Source organism: Channa argus, chromosome 6, assembly GCF_033026475.1.
Source record: "Channa argus isolate prfri chromosome 6, Channa argus male v1.0, whole genome shotgun sequence".
Taxonomy (NCBI): Eukaryota; Metazoa; Chordata; class Actinopteri; order Anabantiformes; family Channidae; genus Channa; species Channa argus.
In genome coordinates this window covers 11,776,500-11,800,934 of record NC_090202.1, presented here as the reverse complement: position 1 = coordinate 11,800,934, position 24,435 = coordinate 11,776,500, and the positions used below count along the sequence as shown (strand labels likewise).

General features: G+C 40.4%; 2 protein-coding genes across 10 annotated transcripts in view; both read left to right on the top strand.

Annotated features, from left to right (window-relative positions):
• Nucleotides 1-639: 639 nt before the first annotated feature.
• Nucleotides 640-22,204, top strand: cluha (clustered mitochondria (cluA/CLU1) homolog a). Of its 8 annotated transcripts, none has more exons than XM_067508351.1 (27): nt 640-775; nt 7,394-7,587; nt 8,135-8,306; nt 8,920-9,063; nt 9,426-9,553; nt 11,207-11,361; nt 11,936-12,061; nt 12,986-13,133; nt 13,229-13,321; nt 13,466-13,900; nt 14,060-14,319; nt 14,404-14,819; nt 15,484-15,585; nt 15,842-15,942; nt 16,034-16,186; nt 16,263-16,325; nt 16,412-16,656; nt 16,750-16,834; nt 16,929-17,082; nt 17,207-17,346; nt 17,428-17,508; nt 17,613-17,738; nt 17,914-18,035; nt 18,121-18,214; nt 18,333-18,467; nt 18,579-18,652; nt 20,115-22,204. In XM_067508351.1, the coding sequence occupies exons 1-27, from the start codon at nt 640-642 to the stop codon at nt 20,239-20,241; spliced, it is 4,209 nt and encodes a 1,402-aa protein (XP_067364452.1). In that variant the 3' UTR covers nt 20,242-22,204. The 8 variants fall into 8 exon arrangements, with proteins under 8 accessions (XP_067364452.1, XP_067364453.1, XP_067364451.1 ...); XM_067508352.1 differs by having other exon boundaries at nt 11,204-11,361; nt 14,404-14,732; XM_067508350.1 differs by having other exon boundaries at nt 11,204-11,361.
• A 1,111-nt stretch (nt 22,205-23,315) lies between these two features.
• The window catches only part of LOC137128699 (lissencephaly-1 homolog), a 36,085-nt gene continuing 34,965 nt past the window's right edge, over nt 23,316-24,435 (top strand). The window contains exon 1 of one of the 2 annotated variants that reach the window (XM_067507134.1): nt 23,316-23,489. The gene's annotated coding sequence lies outside the window, so the exon portion shown is untranslated. Of the gene's footprint in view, nt 23,490-23,549; nt 23,637-24,435 lie in introns of those variants that run through there. The other variant, XM_067507135.1, reaches the window with a different exon arrangement.

Here is a 24,435-nt window from a genome sequence, read left to right as displayed (position 1 = left end):
AACATATCCCCACAAAAAAAAAAAACTGGGGCAAGTCAATGCTTCACAGTAAAACTATACACAATACATAATGAGAGGAAGAACTGAGCTGCATGGCAGTTAATACGGCCATAGTTAAAGTTTTTTGTAGAGAAGTGCTGCATTCATGTTAGTGAACTGCAGCTCTGTCTGTGGAGATTACAACTCTCAAAGGAGCTGATAAAAGGTCACTCTGCCAAAGGTCAGCCAACTGAGTAAAATCTATATGTGAGATACAGTTCTGACTTGTCTTTCCACGCAGACATTATATCGTTTTATTAACCTGCGCAGGATAAAATTTAAACTGTCCATATAATCTGAAGAGTTTGGAGGAACCATTTGTCACACTTGGCTTGCCGTACCGCCACGCTCAGTGGGTGGGGAAGAGCAACGCAAAGGCAAAGAGGTCAAGAGGAGGGGAGGACAAAACCACGTGTGATCACTACCATGTACAGCACTGTCCTTCCTCGGTAGACTTGTTTTTGTACGCACGTACCCTTCGCATGTAGCCAGCTAGCCTGCGTTAGCCGCAAAAGCAGATATTTTTGTATTTCTTTTACAGTTTCACTTATTGAAGCAAAGCTGCTGGGGGATTTCTGTTGCTTACACTTACTGCCGACCATGGTGAGCAAGACAGATGACATCCCGGCGTCATTGCCTGATTGTAATCCCGTTGATCTTGCGGATGAAGCCGGAGATGGAGCCCAGGACAGCAACGAAGCTACCAAGACACGTCTGAAGGACTCCTGCGGTTGTGGTGAGACTATGTGACTATATGTGCTGTTACAATACTTGACATACATAAAACAGAGATCTATACCTATCATCATACATGCAGTTGAGTACATCTGTAGCCAGCATCTATGTGGAATAATTGGTTTAGTAAAATAACATCAACAAGACCTTATGACATTTACCTCCAAGGTTTGTTATATGAAAGTCCTTAGAGCCAAGTTGCTGGTCTTTGTGATCTAGCTCTAAGCCTCCTCCCAACCACCTCTTTGGCAGCCTCTCCGAGTTGACAGTCCACCTTGCGCCTAGCTGTTTCTGTTAATTGGGTGCTTGATGTTAAATAGATATGTTACGACTAGACTATTGCAACTAGTAAGTTAACAGCCAACCCAGAATAATATTTTTTTTATGGATTCGCACTCCGCAACTACTAATAAGTAATATAACCAAACCTGATACTGCATGCAGGCTAACCTAAACAACTTAGCCTGCATGCTAACAGTAGCCTCTTCATTCAGTGCGTAGCTAACTAGCAAGCAGCCGCTCTGGTTAATATCGGGTAAGTCTTTCCATGCTTAAAAGAAGACCAGACGCACCGACTGGTGTTTTTCTAGTACAGAGCAGCCCGGCTATGTAGCACATGATTTGTTAAGATAACACTATGCAGCAGCTTGAGTTGGCCAAAGTCGTATTGACGCACATGTTCGGTAACAGCATGTCAGGACTGAAGGTCACCTTCACTGGAGCTGCGTACTACCAGCATTAAAATAGGGGGGTTAAGTACAAGGGGGCATTTCATTCAAGTTTTTTTTTTTTTACCGAGAACCTGTATAAACAATGTATTGACGCACCGAAAAGCTGGTATTTAGTACACGTAAAGAGGAGTCGGTTAGTAATTCGTCTGCCTGCCAGTGGTAACCCTCTAAAGCGGCCCCACCTCCTCCCCGCCGAGGAAACTTAAATCGAATATTCCTCCTCGACCTGGAAGCGGAAGCTGGTAATTGTAGGAAAAAGTCATGACTGTGCAAGCACGGTGAGAGGGAAGGTTACGCTAATAATACATGAACAGCCGCGTAAGCTGGTGAGTATCCTCACATAGAAAACTTTTTTGGACCAGCAGACTGTTGTCGGTGGAGGCAGATTATCCTGAGGTGAGGACTGTCGGCCGGTGAAGATAACGTTGCACAACTTGTAGTAGTTAAAGCACTGAAGTCACTGCAACCTGACTGTGTGTCACATGTGGGACCTTGGATTGTCTCTGCCGATAATAATTTAGTGGGAATACACAGGTGAGAGCGTCAATTAATTCTTCTGTGTCAGTGGCTGCGTACCTCTGCGTATTACCACTAGAATGTGAAGTGATTCAAAATTGTAGCACAATCGCACCATATTTGTATTTTTTTAAGAATAGTATATTTGGCCATGTTGGCCCTGGGTTGTCACTAATGCAGCAATAAATAAATATATAGGGAAGCAGATTGTAAGAGCTCATGAACATTGGAGGGAGGATAAAAGCCCCAGCACCTCCTGAACATGAGTTGAAATTGAATTGCTGCAATGGTTTGGAGGAAAGGACAGTGGCTGTCCTTGAAAAATAACAGTTCACTCAACCTTGTAGCAGAAAAGGAGAGAAGTGTTTCTAATCTGACTCTAGGATCTTATGTGGAAACTGGTGTTTCGCTGTGAATGAAGTCATCTCTATGAAGAGCTTCTTTTTTAAGAAGTAAACCATTAATCAAAACCTCGTGATTAAACTTTGTGAAAACATCGGTGATGAGCGGGTAAAGCCTTTCAAATCTTTATAGATTTTACTCTATTTGTGCCCAAAATTGATCGGAAGCTTTGAAGCTTCAAAGTACAGCGACATCTGGTGGCTTCTCAAAATTAAAGACAGGGACTAAGGCACCACATGGGGCTGTTTAAAAGTTTTGTCTTAAGTGTGTTATTAAATTTGAAATATTGTCATGGTTGATGTGTTCATGAGTCATAATTTGAATAATAATATTTATGAACTTTGTTTATACCATTTTGTGTAAGTTGGGAATATATTGTAATAGTTTTATTATAGTTGTTACCCCACTAAGTCAGCCACAAAGTCACTAAGGATTTCATAAGAACCAGGGACATTTGAACCTTGTGATTTCATCAGCCACATGATTAATTTTTTTTAAGTTTGATACAATCTCTAATAGTGTATCAAAACAGTTTGCTTCATTAAAATAAAACAAGCTTTGGAGCTTCAGTACCACCCCACCCATCTCTAAAGAACATGGAAAAAAGCCTGGTAAATATTTTTGAACTTGTTTTGGACTGATGTGACAAAAATCAATTAATTTGGTTAATTCTTAATCAAATAATAATAATTAATAATCAGATAAGGTCAAGCACATTTGTCCTGAATCTGCATACTGGCAATTGTGAAAAATGGAGGGAGTGTATATTTAGTGCAAAAGGTGATTTTTGGGTGGGGATGGCATTCATAGGACAAAAAAGGCCTTTAGACACATACTGTAGGATATTCTGGAGTATTGAGGGGGTTTTGGTGTGAAACTCAAACATTCACTCACTACATTCAGTGGTTAATACTAGTATATCAGAGGGTCAATGTTTTTATTTTTTATGGCTCTGTAGGGGCTTAATGCTCCTATGGGTTTGAAGACGTGACTAATTCCAAAAGTCACTGTCCTTGTGTGGCATTTGGAAGCAAAAAATGCCTTAAGCCGATCAATTATCCAACTGTTGTTAATACATACAACTCTGTGTGTTGCCACATAATTGTGTGATAAAATATTTTAAGACGGATTTATTTGCTCTCAATAGATGTTTTTGTTGTGAAATTGTTGTCTGTTTAATATTAAGTGATTACATTGATGTCAGCCTCAGCTCTGTTCAGTCTTTGTAGCTTAAAATGCTGATTAGATGGATGACTCAGTCTGTCCACCACGAGGCTGCCACTTTTTTGTGCAGCAAACATTACAGAGAGACTGCTGTTGTTGATGTTGATTTCAGGGTTGTCTGACTGGTTAATGTTTTCATGGCAGCAGGCAGCGTCCCCATGTCAAAGGCTGCAGATTGGAGTGTTTGCAGACTGTTGCTCTAAATTTCTTGTTAACGAGATGTGGGCTAAGGTAGCTCATCTGTTAGCATCATCTGAGCAAGGATTATACATGAACAGTTAGTTTATATACTGTGAATACTTCAGCATTAAGTTTACAGGATGTGTATGCTACTATTTCATGTTACGGTTACTCGAGGTAAAACAGTAAACCTTCAATTCTTCTTATTTTCTACTGTTTAAAAGTTTTTTCCATTTTTATTCTATGTCTCATCTATTTTAGCAAAAGCAAAATGTTCAGCTCTTTTTTTTTCCTTTTTTTTTTAAATAGTTCAGCTTTCAGCAAAAGCAAACATTTCAACCCTTTCAGCAAAAACAGTTCAGCTTTGCTTGTAAAATCCTTTTAGTGCTGAAGCATTCACAGTGCATTTTATTTTTGGAAATGCTTTTTCTAGTTTTTCTTGATTACTATTGTCAAGCCATGAGTGTGTGGGCAGAAAAATATTCTCTCCATTACTTGATAGTGTTAAGTCATGTACAGGTTAAACTGTTAATCCTGTTTGTAGTTTTACTAATATTATATACTGAATACTGTTATTCAGATGTAATATGCCGATGCTGACACATCCTTTCCCTCAACCCTACCCACTCGTGTATACTTTAGATATATTCCTAAACGCATGTTACATAACATCTTTTACATTACAATTTGCCCTCAGAAACTCAGGGCTTCTAATATTGTTTAATGAAAACATCAGATTGTTACCTTCACACACACAAAATTACATGTTTTATCATTTTAGTAACAGTTTTATGTTTGATTACTAAATCTCTTTTCAACATGAAACCAAATGTATGCTACATCTTCATACATTAATGAGGCATCACCAGTCTCTTCACTCCTCTATTCCTACTGAACTTTCCTCGGTTTCTGTTGGACTAAATAAGTCAGATTTATAACGCACAGACTGGCTAGATTTCCTCATCACTCACAGTTCTTCTGGCACTTTGTCATAGGTTGAATGCTACTGGCTATAAACTAGTTCTTACTCGTGTAACACCCCTTTCACCCTTTGTCCTAATAGTTTAAATGTAATTTGATACAAACTGCCTGCTCTGAAGAAATGATATTTGGGTTTCATGTTTCATATCAAACATTTTTTAATCAATTGGTGTAGTCTTTAAAATGTTGCTTAATATTGATAAGAACCCAGTTTGACATCTTTGTTTATCTTGATTTAAAAAAAAAAAAAAAAAAAAAGAAGAGATCCAAAGTTATTCAAAAAACAACAGAGTTAAGGGCTGACACTAACAATAAGTTGTTAATTCATTATTCTATTTTCCTGACTAAAAGATGCTATAATTTGATTGAATTTTTTAGATGAACGAATGAGTTTAGCCCCACTGCTTGAGATCATATTGGCTGTTTTAAATACTTCCAACTTGCCTCACATACAACACTGTTTATAGCTCTCAGAGAACTGATGAGAAACAAAAAATTTCTGTCCTGATACTGAAAACACAAACATAGAGCCCTCATTCTCTCCTGCTTTGTGACATTAACTGAAATGTCTGCTCTGAAGCTCTTGTGTTTGTTATTCAGAGCGTGGCCTGTTGCTCCAGCTCCTCCACCCTATCCCACCCGGGGTCGTTGTCCAGTTGTGAAGCCCCGCCCCTCCCTCTGGCTGCTTCTCCTGAGTAACCCTGACGCTGTGTTACCCTTGACAGTAAGCAAGGACACAGTGGCTGGCAGTCATTGTCCCAGTGAGAGAACACAGTTGTCAGACATCCACAGTCCTGCGTAGCCACTTTGAAATAATTTACCAGAGATCATCATTTTTATTCATATCTTTGAATTCTTTTTATAAATGTAAGCTACTCTAAAAAGGGAGAAACAGATGATGCATCATGAATACATGAAATTACTAATGCAACAGTGGACCCTTCAGTCATTAGCTTACATTTTTTTCATAATGTGGTTTTTATAAAGCTGAAAATATGTCTATATGTCTATCTGTCCTCCCACCAGAATGGGTTACTGGCTGATGTGCTGTTATTACATCAGTCAAATTGCTATACAAGTGAATGTTTAAAGCTTCTGTGTTCAATCCATCAAGTCCTCTTGGATAAAATTAATCCAGGGTTGCAACATAGTTGGGAATGTGGTACTTTATTTCTAGATCAGCTGGTTACTTAATGCCAGATTTGTGATAGAATCATTTGTGTGTTGTGGCGTCAGCTTTTAAAAGAATTTGCACTTTGACAGATAATCTCAGTGCAGTTGATCATTGATGTAGTGAAATCATTACGCCTTCATTCTGTTTACTTTGCATTAAGTTGTCTTTTAAATGTAGTAACCACAGCATTGGCACAGTGTAGTTTAGCTTTGTTGACTCTTGTCACCCATTCATGAAATTTTACCCAAGGTTATTGGTAGATTAATTCAGCCTGTGGCCTGTGTGGCATGTTTGTCACCTGGCTGCCTGGCATCATCTCTTTGCATGTGGTAGGAAAGTCAGTTCTTCAGTTTTTACAGTCACTCATATTGCATTGATTTGATGAAATTGACAAATTGCATCTGTCTGAGCTGGTGGTTGACGTATGGCATGGCAATGTGAAGACTGTGTAGTTATGGAACAGATAATCACCTAAATCTGCAGCTCCCCTTCTTGTACTGTTTTAGCTGTTTACTCATTGTTCTGATAGCAACATCCAACCTCAGTGAGCAGCTATTTTCATTTTGGGGGAAAAGCTCTTAAAAACCCAGCTGGATAGTTTCGGCTCCTTGTACAGCAGACAGACAGAGCAACAAACAGGTAAACGTAGTTAAGCATTGAAACCATAAATCCGTAGAAGTTGGTAATGGCTTAAAACTAAAGTCAAGAGAGTAAGTGTTGGACTTCAGCCTGTATTGAACATGAACTCTGGACACCGTTAGGAGAATTCAGGCGGACTGGGCTTTCAGGCATGCAACTCATAGCGGGAGCTCGTCCCAGTATGAAAATCCCCTCAATTTCCATGCACGATCAGGGTGCACAGGAAGCGCAATGTGATATCAATTTTTACATTTGGGAAACAGTGTTTTGTTTACAGCACATCTGAGCTGCGCAATTAATAATAAAAAACAAAAAGGCTCAATCACTCAATTACGACAGCAGTTGAGTGATGCAAACATCATTAACATGCCCCGATTGATCACTTTAAATCCTACAAATGATTCTGCGAAAAGCAGTGCTGCATGCACGAGCTCACAGGCATAGTACGGACATGGCAATAGGGGGCTCGAAGGAAACGATCCTTATAATGTCGGCAGTGTTTTACCTGAATGTTTTCATTCACATATGCACCCAGTCCTAAAAATAAGTCAGGATAATGTCAGAATTCCACTGCATGTCTGAAAAGTGCTTTTGATTCACCAGTTGGCCACACATACAGGTCTACGAGACTAGAACTGTGAAAAATGGTAATTGGCCAGTAACTTAAAAGATGATTCGTCATAAATCTACTGTAAGGAAATATGAATGTCTCCATTTCTGGATTTGAATGTCCCACTGTGCACTGGTAACCTGTGCATTCCTTTTATTGCAGCGCACAGTGCTGATACAGCCATGGTGAATGGTGACGGGGCTCATGAGCACATGGAGGAGGCAGAATCTAAACAGGATGGTAATTGTGAGGCAGATGGAGAAGAAGAGTCTAACGAACAGGAGGTGATAGTGATTCAGGACACAGGCTTCACTGTTAAGATCCAGGCACCTGGAACAGAGCTGTTTGACCTGCAGGTAAGCATTATCTCCTTTTGTAGCGCCATGTTGGGTGTCTTCACTAGACACTGAACCCCTAACGGCCCATTCCCATCGCTAGCTGTGCAGTGCCGGTCTAAGCCTGGTAGAAATTGGGGAGGGTTGTGTTAGGAAGGGCATCCAGCGTTAAAAACAAAATTGCTGCCTTATCGGAGGAGGTTGTCCATACCACCAATGAACTGACTAAGGCAAAACAGATTGGACCCATCACAGTTTTTGAGGTTATATAAATTTAACTTTGTGACGAGTAGTTACATTTATGGGAAGGTGCATATCGGTCTACGGCTCTGTATGGGGTCCATTAAATCTAAGCCATATGCAGGACCTAGGGCACAGATTCAACACAAAAGTATAAATCAAGCTTTACACTGCCCTGTAAGCATAAGCGGCACTGTTCTGTATGTAAGCAAATGTTTTCCTTTACACTGAAAAATAAAAGGCCATTAAAGTTAGACCTAAGAAGGTGATGTATCAAACAGGTCCTGTCTACACAATTTGATCTCCCTTTTTCAAACCTGTCCATTAGGTGTCTCCCCAGGAAATGGTACAGGAAATCCATCAGGTGTTGATGGATCGTGAGGATACCTGCCACCGCACCTGCTTCTCTCTGCAGCTGGACGGAAACGTGCTGGACAATTTTGCTGAGCTTAAGTCAATCGAGGGCCTCCAGGAGGGTTCTCTTCTTAAAGTGGTAGAAGGTCAGTCAGACATCTATTAGCAATTTGAGAGAAATGAATTCATACTGTAGCATACTTGATGGTTAGCTCAGCAAGATAATATTTGCCAGGCTTCATCAGTCTGTATTGTACTAAATATCAAATATGAAATATAAAAATATCACTATTTAAGAGGCACATAAAGCTGTATCAGTCCGTGTGTTAGACACCACAGCAGATATAATAAAGCATCTAGTGTTGCATTTTTTCTTGTGGGGACCATCCAGGAAAGTAAAACTAACATGCCATTAATTAAGGGGTTGAGGTCAAGCAGCGTTGAAAGGTGCAACCTGACAAACCTGATAATCATTACTAATCAACTATAGCAAATTCCATGTGTCAGCATGAAAGTGATGGCTGTAGTAATAAATATTTATTAAAAAAAACACGTATGGTTTAATGATTTACCCTTCGATCTCCATTCTGGCACAATAGCCTGCATTACAAGGTTTTACAGTATGTAGCTGGTGGCAACAGCTAAACTGCACTGAGTCAAAGTTTCTTACGAGTGTTTATTAGCCTGATCTGAAACAACTCACTGCTTACTATATGTAGCCTTTTGGTTTCTTTTCTTTTTGGGTTGATGTTTCTTTAGAGCCCTACACAGTCCGTGAAGCTCGTATCCATGTGCGTCACATCAGAGACCTGCTGAAAAGCCTGGACCCCTCCGATGCCTACAATGGAGTGGACTGCAACTCCCTCTCCTTCCTCAGTATTTTCACTGATGGAGACCTCGGAGGTAGGACATTTCAGACATAAAACACATTATTGCCTTCAGCCAGTGGAAAACCATGTTTAAAGCACTAGCTATTTGTTATGCAGTCATAAGTGTCACTAACTGTTGATTAGTGATCTTCAAACATCCTCTTTCAGGCTTTATCACTTATGGATTTAAAAACTTATTTTGCACTTGAAACCTTAATGACTTGCTGCTTAACTTAATGGTTTCTTTAAAAAATTAAGTTGCTTGTAATCTTCCTTGCACCTCTCCATTTTCTTGGGGATGCAATTTATAATTGTATTATGTGTAAGTATTATGAAATGTCTGACTTGAACACCCTGCACTGAGAAGTTACCTTTCTTCCTCTATTGTAACTGCAGATAGTGGAAAGAGAAGGAAAAAGGGCAATGAGCTGGAGCAGATCGACTGCACCCCTCCAGAGCACATCCTTCCTGGCAGCAAGGAACGGCCCCTAGTGCCCCTCCAGCCACAGAACAAGGACTGGAAGGTGAGGAGGAGGTGAGGCCTAAGGGCCATGACATACCAAGCTGACATAGTGTTGCACAGTATATCAATACTAAAAAGGTATTGAAATAGCCTGTGCCAAAACACATTTTATAAGTATCGGTTCAGGAATGACACTACGTTAATCGGCACATTTTTGTTTTTTAAGTTGTGTGGATGTGGGACAGGGAGGCAGTGTGTTTCTCTGCAGCACTGTTTCCACTGCCTGTTTCTGGCATTGTGGGCATGCCTATCATGTGCACACTACAGGCAGGCAGCTGTCATGTTAAAGGACTAAAATAACTGCAAGCATAAGACATTTTTCTGATCGTACACAAAGCAGAGCATGGCTTTATTTGTTTATGGAACCGGCAGACTGGGTGAGATGACGGACAACGCAAAGCCCGTCTCTAAAAGATCTTTCAAACTGGTGCAAATCAAAGAAGGCAACAAGTTCAACTTAGCAAACCACCACAGTGACAAACATGCCAACCTAAAAGAGCAATAGGTTAGCAAATAGAAGTTAAATTTATTTATTTTTTTTTTAAGTTAAATTACCCCTTTGGCCAACATCTCTATATGCTAATGCAACGTTCACACTGATGACATTCACTTTACCATAAATTGCAAGTAGCTTAAAATCGAGCATTCATAGGTAGCATAATGCAGACACAAATTATAAAATATCAATTCATACTTAAAGACCTCCACCAAGGAGGTGTATTGAGTCTTATTAGATACTGTTAAGTGAGATGTTGTTGCATATATAAAGTTAACAGGTTTTCCCTTCACTAGCGAATAAAAAAAAAAAAAAAAAAATGTGTATGTATATATATATATTTTTATTTAGTGTATTTAGTATTTAGTGTATTTAGTGCAGTATATATATATATATATTCGCTAGTGAAGGGAAAATCAGAATACTGCAGACCTGTAAAACCTCTAATAAGCTTTAAAACCTACATATGTAGAAAAAAGCAGCAAAACAAGCAGACATTACCTACAACGCTACTAAGCATAAAAATGATAGAAATATAATTACCTGTAGGTCTGGCACTTAATGGTGCTGAGGCCCAAACCCATGTGAATTAAAGTAAACTGAAGACAATGCATCTGTTTGGTGAAAGTCTGCATTCTACAGCAGGATTTGTATGCATACAGTTCCATGTTGTCATCTATTGTTCCGTTGCTTTCCCTGATGTTGTAGTTTCAGGCAGGTATTGGTTTACTGACAATGCTTAGTCATCATCAAACTGCTTTATTAAGAAGAGTGACAAACTGAATAGTTTAAACACTATGTAAAATTGCAAACTAACTACTGGGATTGTGATCTTTTATTTGACATGTTACTCTAATTGATTTTGACGTGTCCTCTTCATTTACTCCCCAGTCTATCACACCGGTCCCTGTTGTTTTTACTTTCTGCTAAAGTCAGCTGCTGTCATTAGCTGCTAGTGTTAGAAGACTGTAACTATGGCTGCCTTTTGTTTTATGTCCCATGTAGCACCTGTAGGTGGCAAATTAATAGTTGCTCCCTGTTACACAGGATACAGCAGACCTGAGGGTGCTCAGGAAATTTGTAGAGGACAGAGTGATATTTGGTAAACAAAATATTGTGCATTTATGTTCATTATTCCGATGTTTAACTCCCCAGCAGCCTATGCAGTGTCTGAAGGTCCTGACCATGAGTGGCTGGAACCCCCCACCTGGAAACAGGAAGATGCACGGTGATCTCATGTACCTTTACATCGTGACGGTGGAGGAGCGTCATGTCAGTGTTACTGCCTCTACCCGCGGCTTCTACCTCAACCAGTCAGTCAACTTTTTAGTGTTATTTCCCCCTTACAGCTCTGTGGCCTGACTGGAGTGAACTCTTAGTCTCAATAAGCTCAAATTTTATGTGGAGCATGTGGCAGTGGCACTTTTCTGCAGAGTAATGTAGTGTTCAGTTCAGCTTAAATGAAATGGTTATACACCAGTCAAGCCGTAATCAATTCATCAGAAGTGCAAGAAGTGCTACTGTGAGTAAAATTATGTTGAACTTACACCAGACAGTTTGACACTTTTTTTTTTTTTTGACGTTTTTCTAGTAGATAGTTTCATTTAAATAGAACATGCATACATCACACATAGCTGTACTTTCTTTAAGCTGAGGACTGATTGGGAGACAAGCAGATAGTCTGTTCAGTTTCAGATGAGTTTTTAATTTTAACAATAAAAAAAATAGCAATGAGTTAATGAAGTGTAGTATGACACCATGAAGTAGAAATGGTAAAAATACCATACTGTGCTGTTAGGAGGGAATGTACCAGGCCTGTTTAGTTGGTAGGCTTTTCACTCTAATTAGGCAGACTTAAGGTTCTAATAATGATTGTGTGTATTGCAGATCTACTACCTACACCTTCAACCCCAAACCAGCCAATCCCAGTTTCCTGAGCCACTCTCTGGTGGAGCTGCTGAGCCAGATCAGCCCCGCCTTTAAGAAGAACTTCACTGCCCTGCAGAAAAAAAGGTTAACGCTTAACTTTGTTTTAATGTCATTGTAATTTTTCTCCCGTTAGTAGTCAATTTCAGTTTAAACTGAATGACCTGTACTGTGTTTACATGCACCCAAAGTAACAAAGTTCCTTAGAGAAAATAGCTTTCCCACATAATCAGTAAATGGGGTTTATATGCATTTAGCACTTACTTCCAATCCACATACATGCAGCAGTCGAGTTACCTGATTTGTCGGAGAGAGTACAGACCGTCAAGTCATACACAGTACAATCTGGCTGACTTTATTTTTTTAAAAAGGGAGAAAAACTATTTATTTTCAGTCAGACTTTGTGCAGACTATGGTTTTAAAAACAGGGCGGCATCGCTCTGTTGCTTTCTCCCTCATTCAGCCCTTCACTGCTGCAGATAACCCTAGTTATCTGTATACATGGCAGAGAAATCAGCATCCTGAGAGAAATCAGGTTCACATAATCCCCTACCCCAATTACAGAAATCTGTTTTTCTCATTACATGAATTTGCAACTGTAACCTGGTTACTGAAGTGCACCTAAAAGCACTGCTTGTAATACATGTCTCTCCTGATTATGGATACCTATTTTCTGCTTAGAATTGCCTTCACAAAACCTTCCATTCTTCGCTACTGGTACATTCCACTTTGGATTACTTTTTTCTGCACTCACTCTAAAGTTTATTTACTTTGGGAAAACATTTTTTTAGCCAGGAGGCGCAATAACAAAATAAATGGGGGGAAAATTGTCAAAAGAATATTGCTGGGACTATGTGATTATTTCATCTGCTGTAATTTTGGCAACATATGAACTGTTCACAACAGGAGCAAATCTCTTCCTTCTCTACTTCATCTTTCTGAACTGTTTTAAAAGAGCTCACACAAGTGGTGACTTTTCTTTCCTGTTGTCCTGTGTTTTTTTTTCTACAGGGTCCAGAGACACCCATTTGAGAGGATAGCTACACCTTTTCAGGTGTACAGCTGGACTGCTCCGCAGGTAGACCATGCCATGGACTGTGTTCGAGCGGAGGATGCTTACACCTCCCGCCTGGGTTATGAGGAGCACATTCCTGGACAGGTAGGCCCAGCTGAACACAACAGAACATCAGCCAGAAAAGTAAAGTAATTTTTTTTCCCAGTGTTAACTATATGGATGTAATGATGCATATCCAGACGAGAGATTGGAATGAGGAGTTGCAGACCACCAGAGAGCTGCCCCGAAAGAACCTCCCTGAGCGGCTACTGAGGGAAAGGGCCATATTCAAGGTACTGCTAAAGCTTCCCGGTTCTGCCAGTTAGCCCTGCAGCAACATTTTCATAGCAAACATTTAATCAACTGCGTACTCACTCCATTGACAGGCAATGAGTTGCAAATTTCAGAATTTTTATTTATTTTTTTGTCTTCTACAGGTCCACAGTGACTTTGCAGCAGCTGCCACTCGAGGCGCCATGGCAGTAATTGATGGAAATGTCATGGCTATTAACCCTGGTGAGGAAACGCGTATGCAGATGTTCATCTGGAACAACATCTTCTTCAGCCTTGGCTTTGATGTGCGGGACCACTATCGTGAGCTGGGTGGAGATGCTGCCGCTCATGCTGCACCCACCAATGACTTGAATGGAGTACGAGCTTACGGGGCAGTGGATGTGGAAGGTCTCTACACTCTAGGAACGGTAGTGGTGGACTACAGAGGCTACCGTGTTACTGCCCAGTCCATCATTCCAGGGATCCTGGAGCGTGAGCAAGAGCAGAGCGTCATCTATGGCTCCATTGACTTTGGAAAAACGGTTGTGTCCCACAGCAAATATCTGGAGCTGCTGGAGAAAACCAGCAGGCCACTAAAGGTTAGTATTGCAACTGTTATCCCTAATCAAATGATCATTTAACATGAGGGTAATCCAGGTTAGTTTCTGTTCATGTTGAGACACCACCACAGGGGTTGTGTATGGTCAGATTCTCTGTCTCTCCAAGTTAATGTGACATATACTGGATGTAAATTTTAGATCCAGAGGCATAGGGTGCTGAATGAGAAAAACGACGTAGTGGAACTGTGCTCCTCTGTCGAGTGTAAAGGCATCATTGGAAATGACGGCAGGCACTATATTCTGGACCTTCTTCGCACTTTTCCTCCTGACCTCAACTTCCTGCCTGTGAATGGGGAGGAGCTGCCTCCAGAGAGTCACCGCCATGGATTCCCTCGCAAGCATCGCCACCGCCTGGCTTGTTTACGCCAAGAGCTCATTGAGGCCTTTGTTGAACACAGGTAGATGTCTGTTCTTCGTAACAGTATTTTTCACATGGAGAGAATTTCTACATCTTTTTAACCACTGGTTCGTTTCCTCTCCAGATATCTTCTCTTCATGAAGATGGCAGCATTACAGCTCATGCAACAGAAAGCAAACAAGGACTCTAACAAAACTGATACACCTGCCATAACAGAAACCTCAGAAACTCCTACAGAGAGCAGTACTGATACAGCCCAGACACAGAGCACTACTTCAGACTCTACTGATGCAACAGAGGTCTCTACAGACTGCACAAGCCAGACAGACAGCAGCACCTCTGCTGCTTCAAAGGCCGCAACTGACGGTGAAGGAAACTCCTCAGAGCCCACCACAAATGGGCCTCAAGACCCTGCAGCTACCCAGAATGGGGAATGCAAGAACCCATTGGAGGGTAAGGAGTTTGAAGAAAGTATTCCAGGATTAGCTCAGGCCAAAGAGCTGGCGGAGACCTTAGTTGCCGAAGACGGATCTGGTATTGGTAGGTGTAAAAATCAGGGCCAGGATGCTGCAGGGAGAGTTACTCTGGTGCATAATTAAATGCCTTAGTGTTTACAATTGTCTGTTAAAGAGCAAATGTTTTGGCAAAATACTACTCCTCTTTGATCAGAGTGTGTATGTGTATGCTTTAGAGAATTATATTACCAAGCAATGGATTTTAGTGACTTCTCTACAACAGACTAACTGTCCCTGTTCAGTCCTTAGCATGTGGTGGTGAAGTGTCCCCAAACAACCTATGCCTTTTGTGGAACTTGACCCATTAAATTAATAAATTGATAAGTCCATGAATGCAAAAAATAAAAAATAAAAATCTCTATCCTTCATGTGCGGGATAGTTGATAATTAATTCACAATATTTTTCTTTTCAAACACAGACTAAATCTGTAGTGTTTGTAGTCAGTTATAACCAATTTTAAATACTTGCCCATGGCCATCTTTACAGAAAGCTTTAATATCATTACTTGTCCATGTTGTCTACAAAAGTTAACCCAACCTCAAGTTCAATGGTACATTTTGTCATATTATGTAGTAACACAAAATGGCCTCAGATTATTGTAGCACGTCTTGCTTATTGGAAATGTTGATATACACGGTCATTATTATGTTTAACATTTATTTATTTTTTTTATATGTGCCATAAACAGACCCTAAAAGCCGAGAGGTTGTGCTCAATGCTTGCAAAGCAGTTGGCTCTATCAGCAACACATCTTTTGACATTCGCTTCAACCCTGACATCTTTTCCCCAGGTGAACATGACAAAGATGACACATCCTGTATAGAGTGTGAGAAAGCTTGACAGCTGTAGAGTGTATAAATGGTAAATGCAATATAAACCAATTAATTTAAATGAGGAGTTGAATCTTTATCTGTCTAATTTCTTACTTGCTTGTGGTCATTTTAGTATATTTAGCTGCAAATTACCTTGTTAATAAGTGAGATTCAATGACACTTAATGTGAGAAAAATTGTCAGAAAAGTTGTTTGAGTGTCTCTTTTCAAACAGGAGTGCGTTTCCCAGAGGACCATGCAGATGATGTACAGAAACAGAAGCAGCTGCTTAAAGATGCTGCTGCCTTCTTGGTGTCCTGCCAGATCCCATCATTGGTCAGTGTCATATATACACCCCCAGAGCCAGGTCATTGTGGGTTGAATTCTGACTTTAAAGTGGTGATGTGTGTCTTTGTTGAATAATCAGATTAAAGACTGTTTGGACCACAGCACTCTACCTATGGATGGAGCCACACTAACAGAAGCCCTTCATCAGAGAGGCATCAATGTGCGGTATTTGGGCACTGTTCTGGAGTTTGTGGAAAAGACCCCTGCGAAAACCCAGCTGGAGCACATCTATGTAAGTCCGTTCAGACAGTCACCATCTGACACTTTGTGTTTATTCATACTAACATTTATTTTGTTCTCTACCTTAGAGAATAGGGATTTGTGAGTTGATCACCAGATGTGCAAAACATATCTTTAAGACATATCTCCAGGTTGGTACCATTTGACATCCATTCTAAATTCTTTAAAAGGCAACCCTGCATAATTCAATATTTTCACATTTGGCCTCATTATGTAGTGCGTGGAGTTGTCTGCCCTTTCTGCTGCTGTAAGCCATTTTCTGAACTGCTTCCTGAGCTCCTTCCCCGACGCCGTCGCCCACCTGCCTCCTGACGAGCTGGTGTCACGCCGTAAAAGCCGCAAACGTCGCAACAGGGTCCCTGGAGGTGGAGACAACACAGCGTGGGCCAGCCTGACGCCCATTGAGCTGTGGAAGAACATTGCCTCTGAGGCCCAGAGCTACTATCACTTTCACTTACAGTGGTGAGTAATGCATAATGTTAAAGCTAGAATGATAAGTTGCCTCTTGCACTTTTGCTAAATTACTGTTGACAAATGTCCTGTTACATTGTTTAGTGAAAGTGTAGACCAGGTGGTGGAGAAATACGGCTTTCAGAAGATCACTCTGCTCAGAGAAATTTCGATTAAAACTGGCATCCAGGTAACACTTGTTTAGTAAACACGGACCACCCCCCCATAAGTCTGTTGTACCTCCTCTGCTTTTATACAAATGACCGGTTTTGTTTGCCTTGTAGATTCTTATAAAGGAGTACAACTTTGACAGCCGTCACAAGCCAGCCTTCACAGAGGAGGACATCCTAAACATTTTCCCTGTTGTGAAGCATGTAAACCCCAAAGCCTCAGATGCCTTTCACTTCTTCCAGAGTGGACAGGCCAAAGTGCAGCAAGGTGAGGCTTGTTTCCTAATTTCAACAGATGGAATCAATGAAACGGAACCTAAATATAAATAAGCATTTTTAAAATTGGTCTGTATTGATCATTTGATTTGACTGCTCTTCTATTTAATTTCCAGGTTTTCTGAAGGAGGGGTGTGAGTTGATCAATGAGGCTCTTAACCTCTTCAACAATGTGTATGGGGCTATGCATGTAGAGATCTGTGCCTGCCTGCGCCTGCTGGCACGCCTTAATTACATCATGGGAGACCACGCAGAGGTGGGCAAGAATTATTTAAATGTTTACAAAGTGTACTATTTATTTAGTGGTACTGAATGACAATTGTAAATTTACCCACAGGCTCTCAGTAACCAACAAAAGGCTGTTTTGATGAGTGAAAGAGTCCTTGGCATCGAGCACCCCAATACAATCCAAGAATATGTAGGTTAACGCTTTTAAATATAGGAGGACATCGGATCATACTGAAACTATATAATATCCCTTTAACCTTTTAACCTATACATATAATTCCTTTCACTTCTCAGATGCACTTGGCTCTGTACTGCTTTGCAAATGGCCAGCTGTCAACTGCCCTGAGGCTGCTTTATCGTGGCCGTTACCTCATGTTGTTGGTTTGCGGAGAGGACCACCCAGAGATGGCACTCCTAGATGTAAGTGCAGTGGTGAATTTAGATTTACACAAACCATTTGCACACAGAATGTAACATTGCATTACTGCTGATTAACTAAGATCAATCAAAATTTTCCACTGAAAAGAGACATTCTGGTGCTCTCAAACAGATTTAAACGTATTGGCTATACTTGTCTTTGGCTTTCCTTGCACAGAGCAACATTGGGCTGGTGCTGCATGGAGTGATGGAGTATGATTTGTCTCTGAGATTCCTGGAGAATGCTTTGACCATCAACACAAAGTACCACGGGGCCCGGTCTCTCAAAGTAGCCCTCAGGTGAGGAGAGATTCATCACCCATATGCATATAATAGGAATAATACTGACACCATGATGATTTACACAATGTTTTTGTTTTTACAGTCATCATTTGGTAGCTAGGGTTTACGAGAGCAAGGCTGAATTCCGCTCTGCACTACAGCATGAGAAAGAGGGCTACACCATTTACAAGAACCAGGTGAACCCTGCATAACTGCACTGCTGTGAGCTGCTGTTAGCTTGATTAGTTATGATGATGTGATATCTTAATTATATATATATATATATATATATATATATTTTTTTACTGCTCTCAGATGGGTGAGGCACATGAGAAAACCAAAGAGAGCTCAGAGTATCTGAAGTATCTCACCCAGCAGGCTGTGGCTCTTCAGAGAACCATGAATGAGATCTACAAGAATGGCTCTAATGCCAGCATCATGCCCCTCAAGGTGATGGCTCTCTGTCAGGCCTGATTTATTTATTTTTTCCTTTTTTGTGCCTACATTTGTTTTGCTACAAACTTTAGTGCTGATATTTTATCTTGACATTTTTGTTTCCAGTTTACTGCCCCGAGCATGGCCAGTGTCCTGGAGCAGCTTAATATCATAAACGGCATCATCTTCATACCTCTCAGGTAGAACCGGGAAGGATGATTTCATTACAATTAATTAATCATTTAAGAGGTGCTGTTATCCAAAGCGCCAACTAAGCACACATCAGGGGCATCTACAGTTTAGTGTCTTGCAAAATGATACTTTGGCATATAGCCAGGAGGAGGTATTCAGTCGGTGCTTGAGCTCATTTTAACAATTAATTAAGACATGTATATGGCCTGTTTACTGTATATAAATAATTTTGGAGAAACTAGCTGATTTGATGGCAGTAACACATCTCAAAAAAGGCCAGTTCAGCAATGGACTCTCTTTCGAAGCCATGCTGTTATGAAGGATGCAATATGTGGTTTGGCATGGTCTAAAATATGCAAGGCCTTCCCTGAAAGAGACATTGTCTGGATGTCTGGTACATAGAGGTTTTAGAGCACATGTTGCTCATTGATGATTCCTTTCCAGATGCGTAAGCTGCCCACATCATAGGCATTAATGTACCCCCCAATCAGAGATACAGCCTTTTGAACTGTCCCTGATAACAGGCTGGTTGGTCCCTCTTCTCTTTAGTATCCCGGATACAATGTCCATAGTTTCCAAAACAAATTTCAAGTTTTGATTCATCTGACCACAGACCAGTTGTCCATTTTACCTCAAACCATTTTAAATGAGCTTTGGCCCAGAGAACACTGTGGCGTTTTTGGATTATGTTCACATATGGCTTCTTCTGTGCATGATACAGCTTTAACTTGACATTTGTGGATTACAGGATGAGCTGTGTTCACAGACAGTGATTTCTGGAAGTGTTTCTGAGCCCATGCAGTGATGTCCAGTAGAGAATCATGCCTGTTTTAATGCAGTGCCATCTGAAGGCCCAAAGATCATGCACATCCAGTTATCACCTTAGCCCTTGTCCCTTGTGCACAGAGATTCCTCTTGATTCTCTGAATCTTTTAATGATATTGTATACTGTAGATGGTGAGATCTTCAAAGTCTTGGCAATTTTACATTGAATAAAAATTTTCTGAATTTGTTTCACAATTTTTAGGTGTAGTTTTCTGCAGATTGGTGAAGCTCTGCCCGTCTTTACATTCGAGAGGCTGTGCCTCTCTGAAATGCTCCTTTAATACCCAGTGATGTTACCAAGCCAATTAACCTAATTAGTTTTTAAATGTTCCTCCATTTGCTTTTGATTTGTGACAGTTACTTTTCCAGCATTTTATTGCCCCTGTTCCAACTTTTTTGAGATGTGTTGCTGCCATCAAGTAAAATGTCTTAGTTTCAACATCTGATATGTTGTTTATGTTCTATCGTGAATAAAATATGGGTTGATGAGATTTGCAAATCAGTGCATTCGATTTTTGTTTGCATTTTAAGCATCCTCCCACCTTCTTTTGAATTAGGGTTGTAAATGTCAGTTTTTTTTTGTTGTTGTTTTTTTTAGAAAGTGTTAGCGAGTCCAGTCCTTATCCCTTTGTTTTGCTTTTTCAGCCAAAAGGATCTGGAGAATCTGAAGGCAGAAGTTCAGAGGCGACAGCAGCTGCAGGAGCTCGGGAAGGGTGAGGAGCCCACTGAGTACACCCCATTGGAAGTAGAAGACAAAATACCCATTGATTAATATCTGAAAGCCCTCAACACAGCTACTTTCTGCTGTGTGGGAGAGAGAGGCCGTGATGCAAGAGCTCATGTTACTGAGCCTGTGGACCCATGAACCAAGCAGTGTAATTTCAAATCGACAAGGGGAGGGATGGGGTCAGGGCCGTCCAGAGATCAAACTGTATGGACAGGAAATTCCTACACCGTAGGATGGAGATGTACAAACATAGAATCACTGTTAACGTGCAATCAGAAAATCCCCGGCCCAAGAACCTGGTGATGAAGCCACTCGAGGTCTTAGCCACTTACAAATACATTTCTGTATGAAAGATTGATTGCAGCCGGGGGAGTGAGACCAAGGACGACCATGACATTGTAAACCAGAGCCTTATCCATTGCACCATGTTCTTTAAATATAGCTTCTTAGCTCAGATTTCCCCTCTCTCTGTTATCCCAGGACTGCATTTTACCCAACCATTCCCTAAAGAGCTTTGAAGACCCCCCAACATGTAGCCACCCCCTAAAGGTGCTTCAAATGATAAAGCATCTACCCTGTCCTAGAACTCAGGGGTACTTTTTACTGTGCACTAAGACCAGACTACAGTCACTAAATTTGATTTTTGAAGTGGGGCTTCAGAATGTAAATTTCCCTCTTTGCAACAGTCACCCATCAATGTTACGTATCCCTAATGGTTAATTAATTTAATAGTTCTTTTATTTGTACTTAGAACATCCCAGGTGGATGACTGCTGTGTCCCATTGTTCTTTTCTCCAAGCAACTAAACCGTACAGTGACACTTTAAAGAGCATTCACCTAGTTTGATTTCATTTGCATTTTTTTTTTTACGTAAATAAAATGTATTTTGTAAACATGCACATGAGATGGTATTTTAGGCCTGTTAATCAAGTGATTTAAGCCATGTCTGTTTATTAAAAATGTATAGAAGCAGTAAAAGATGTATAAATCTCTACCGAATTTAGACAGATTGCTAATGGAAAACTCATATTTGAAAAACGTCCACCTTACGCAGTAGATTTATCTACACTATCTATAGACTAGCTGTGTTCAATCCTTTGTTTTTACACATTGGAAGAAAATATGTGCATGTATGTTTGTATGTGTGACAGTGTGTATCTTTGTGTAGTCCAGCAGAAAATCTATTGGCCAGGGTGGTTGCTGCATTTGCTCTTTCATAGTTTGAATAGAGGCTAACATCTGCTTTCCAAATGTTTTATTTTTATATTCATAGTAAACCTGTTGGACAGCTGAAACCTCTTTTCCCAAAATGTTTATGGTCACAAATGTTGTAATTGTAACTGAAATTAACCAATTAACACTGTTGGACAGGTGCTCAACATTGGAAGTAGTGACTGACATTGTTACTGGGGGGGTTTGGTGTTATCTTTCCATTGTTGGGTTATGTCGTCTTTCCATATGTAGCACAGAGAACCAAGCCTGGAGTGTGTGTTCATTGAGCAGTGTTTAGTGCACTTTCTAGTGCTGTTTGGATGTGTTACTATAGTCACAACATCACCAGAAGTGGACAAGAAGGGCTACTTCAATATGATGTACCAAAAAAGGACCGATAATGGTTTGTTTGCGCTTGTATACATGCATTGTATCCCTCCCATGGCGGTTTTGTCATTCAATTGTTGCAGTGTCTAAGTGTATATGATTAAAGCAATAGAGAGATGGTGCTGGACCTGATTGTTTTTGAAAATGCTGTTTTACATGGCACAAAACTTGTCAGATGGACTACTTACTATACTATGTGAATTACCCTCAAACAAAGGAGCAAGGGTGAGCTCTTGTTCCTGGGTGATGAGGTTACTGCTGTTATTTTCCTGATTGTGCGCCTAAAATGTCAAATCAATAGTAGAGCATGGTGTGTGTGTTGTGCCTAATATTTATTCTTTGTAATGACACAGAGATAAGGACAGTTAAAAGGAAAAAAACTTTAATTTATAAAGGTGAAATATGCCTCTTGGGTCTTTTTTATTTATTTATTTTTTCTCTCTCATGCTCTTTTCCCTTTTCCACTGCTCTTGTGCCACATTTATACCAACAGTGTCCATAAGGTGGCACACTAACTTTTGTCTCATAGTGAAGGACACAACACACTGACCTAAATTACAAGTGCAAGGACACAAACACATAACAAAGCTTCAGTTGATTTAGACTTATTACAATGAGGGACGTTTATATTTTGAGCATCTCTTAATATTAGTCCCTTGGCCCACAATTACAAGGATTGCTCTCTGTTGACCTCACATAGCAATACATCTATTAAGGTTTTTTATTAATTTAGGATAGAATAAAGTTTTTGAAAACACATTTGATGAAATGTCTTTTTTTTTAAATGCTCTCTCAACAGTGTTTCTGTGCTTTTGGAGAAATCAGTCCACTAGAGTTCACACATTTCTGTTTGAGCAGTCCAAGTGTTCTTCGACATTGATGTGACAAGAAGTGGTGTAGTGACAAAAACTAAACTCAAAAGTGTGCAAAGTGCTGTCACCTTGCATTCAAGAGTATTAATGTTAATATATAATGCAAACCTATAAATAGGCTGTGGAAAAGAAAATATCTTTACTGTAGAAAAAATAGGGTATGTGAACTTACAATAATATGAACTTTTGCCCACTGGTGGTATTACATTTATTGTCTCTGACACCTGAAATAATGTCTGAGGGATTGGCTTGGCTTGTTCTGTAAAAAAGGCTTAGAATGGGAGATGGAGTGTGCTGCTTCAAAAATTTGTGGCATTTGTGGATTGCTCTTTACAAAATAACCATTTAATTATTCTTTGGTCGGCTTTCTATCAAAACAAATAAAGCTAGTAAAACTTTTGTTTGGCATTTTGATAACTTATACAACAGTAGAATGGAGATACATTTACTGATTAATCTTATTGTTTTTGCCGACAGCAATTGGTATGTTATTAGTTTTTCCTTCCTTCCCTGTGTCCCTTTTGGACCCCGATAATGCTGATGGTAAGAAAACAAAGAGTTAATAGTTGGAAAAAGCAATTATGTTTTTTTCTGCTGCCAAGGACGTGCACGCTCCCGTCACACCATGAACGCGAGCTTTGTGCGCGCGCCCGGCTAAAGTCGAATGCGGTACGAAAAACAAGCGAGCAGTAGCAGAGCGACAATACGGGCGCAGTTTACCTCCACATCACAAGATCAGAGTTTGGAGCGGAAATTTCACGCCCTGTTGGGTCGTGTTAGTGTTGGAGACGGTTGAGGAAATCCACGGACAAAAGCAATAGGGTGAGTCAAAATAGTTGTAAATTGTGAAGCCGGTCGGTGTCGAAGGAATGAGGCGTTAGGTGGAGAAAATGACGATGTGGCTGCAATTTGTGCACCTCCTTTTTATGTCTCAAAATGGCGGACAGGCCGCTTGGACGGGAGCAGCAGGTACTCTGTCAGCGAAGTGTATCGTTTTGTCCAGATAAACAATCAGGTGCATGTAGATTAATTCAGGTCTTTAGAAGTAATATAAGTGAACGCTAGCTGCTTGCGCGTATAAGCATATTATGAGACTGTAGTGTCCGTCAAAGGGAGGAGTTAAAATAGGCACTAACTTTCTGACTGTATCGCCGTGAAGCTAACTTAGCTTATCGTTAACTTTAGCTAGCTAATGATAACTTTCAGCTACCGTGGCTGTCAGGACGATCATCACCGTTACCGACCATAGTGTACAAAACATGGCGTCTAATGAGTAACGTTAAGGCAAGGCCAACGTAAACTGCAAAGCAGTGAATCAGGCGTTCGCCCCAAGTTAGTAATAACCAGTGACGTTAGTGCGTGTTGGTTAACCTTGTAACGTTAAAGACCTCGACAACAAAATAAAATGTAGCTTACGTCAGGTCACACGACGGTTCCGCCGGCACCCAATGTTAGCTCTGCCTAAATATTGTCCTGTTATTACAGTGTGGACATTGTCAATCGGCTCAATCTCTGCAGCCTCAAAGGACGGCTGTATCCAGTCTTAGCAGTTGTTAAGGGTGCAACGTTATAGTCATGATCGTCATCTGGTTTTCGTTGTGTAATTGTTGTGCAGATATAATAATCATGAAACAACCATGTTGCGGTATTTTTGCCATGCTTCAGAGTGACATTATATATTTTCTCTGCTGCCATGCTCAGCGAAAGAACTTTCTGCTTTATGGGATTTGTTGGCACCAGAAAATCAGGGTGGAGCACCTGGGGTACG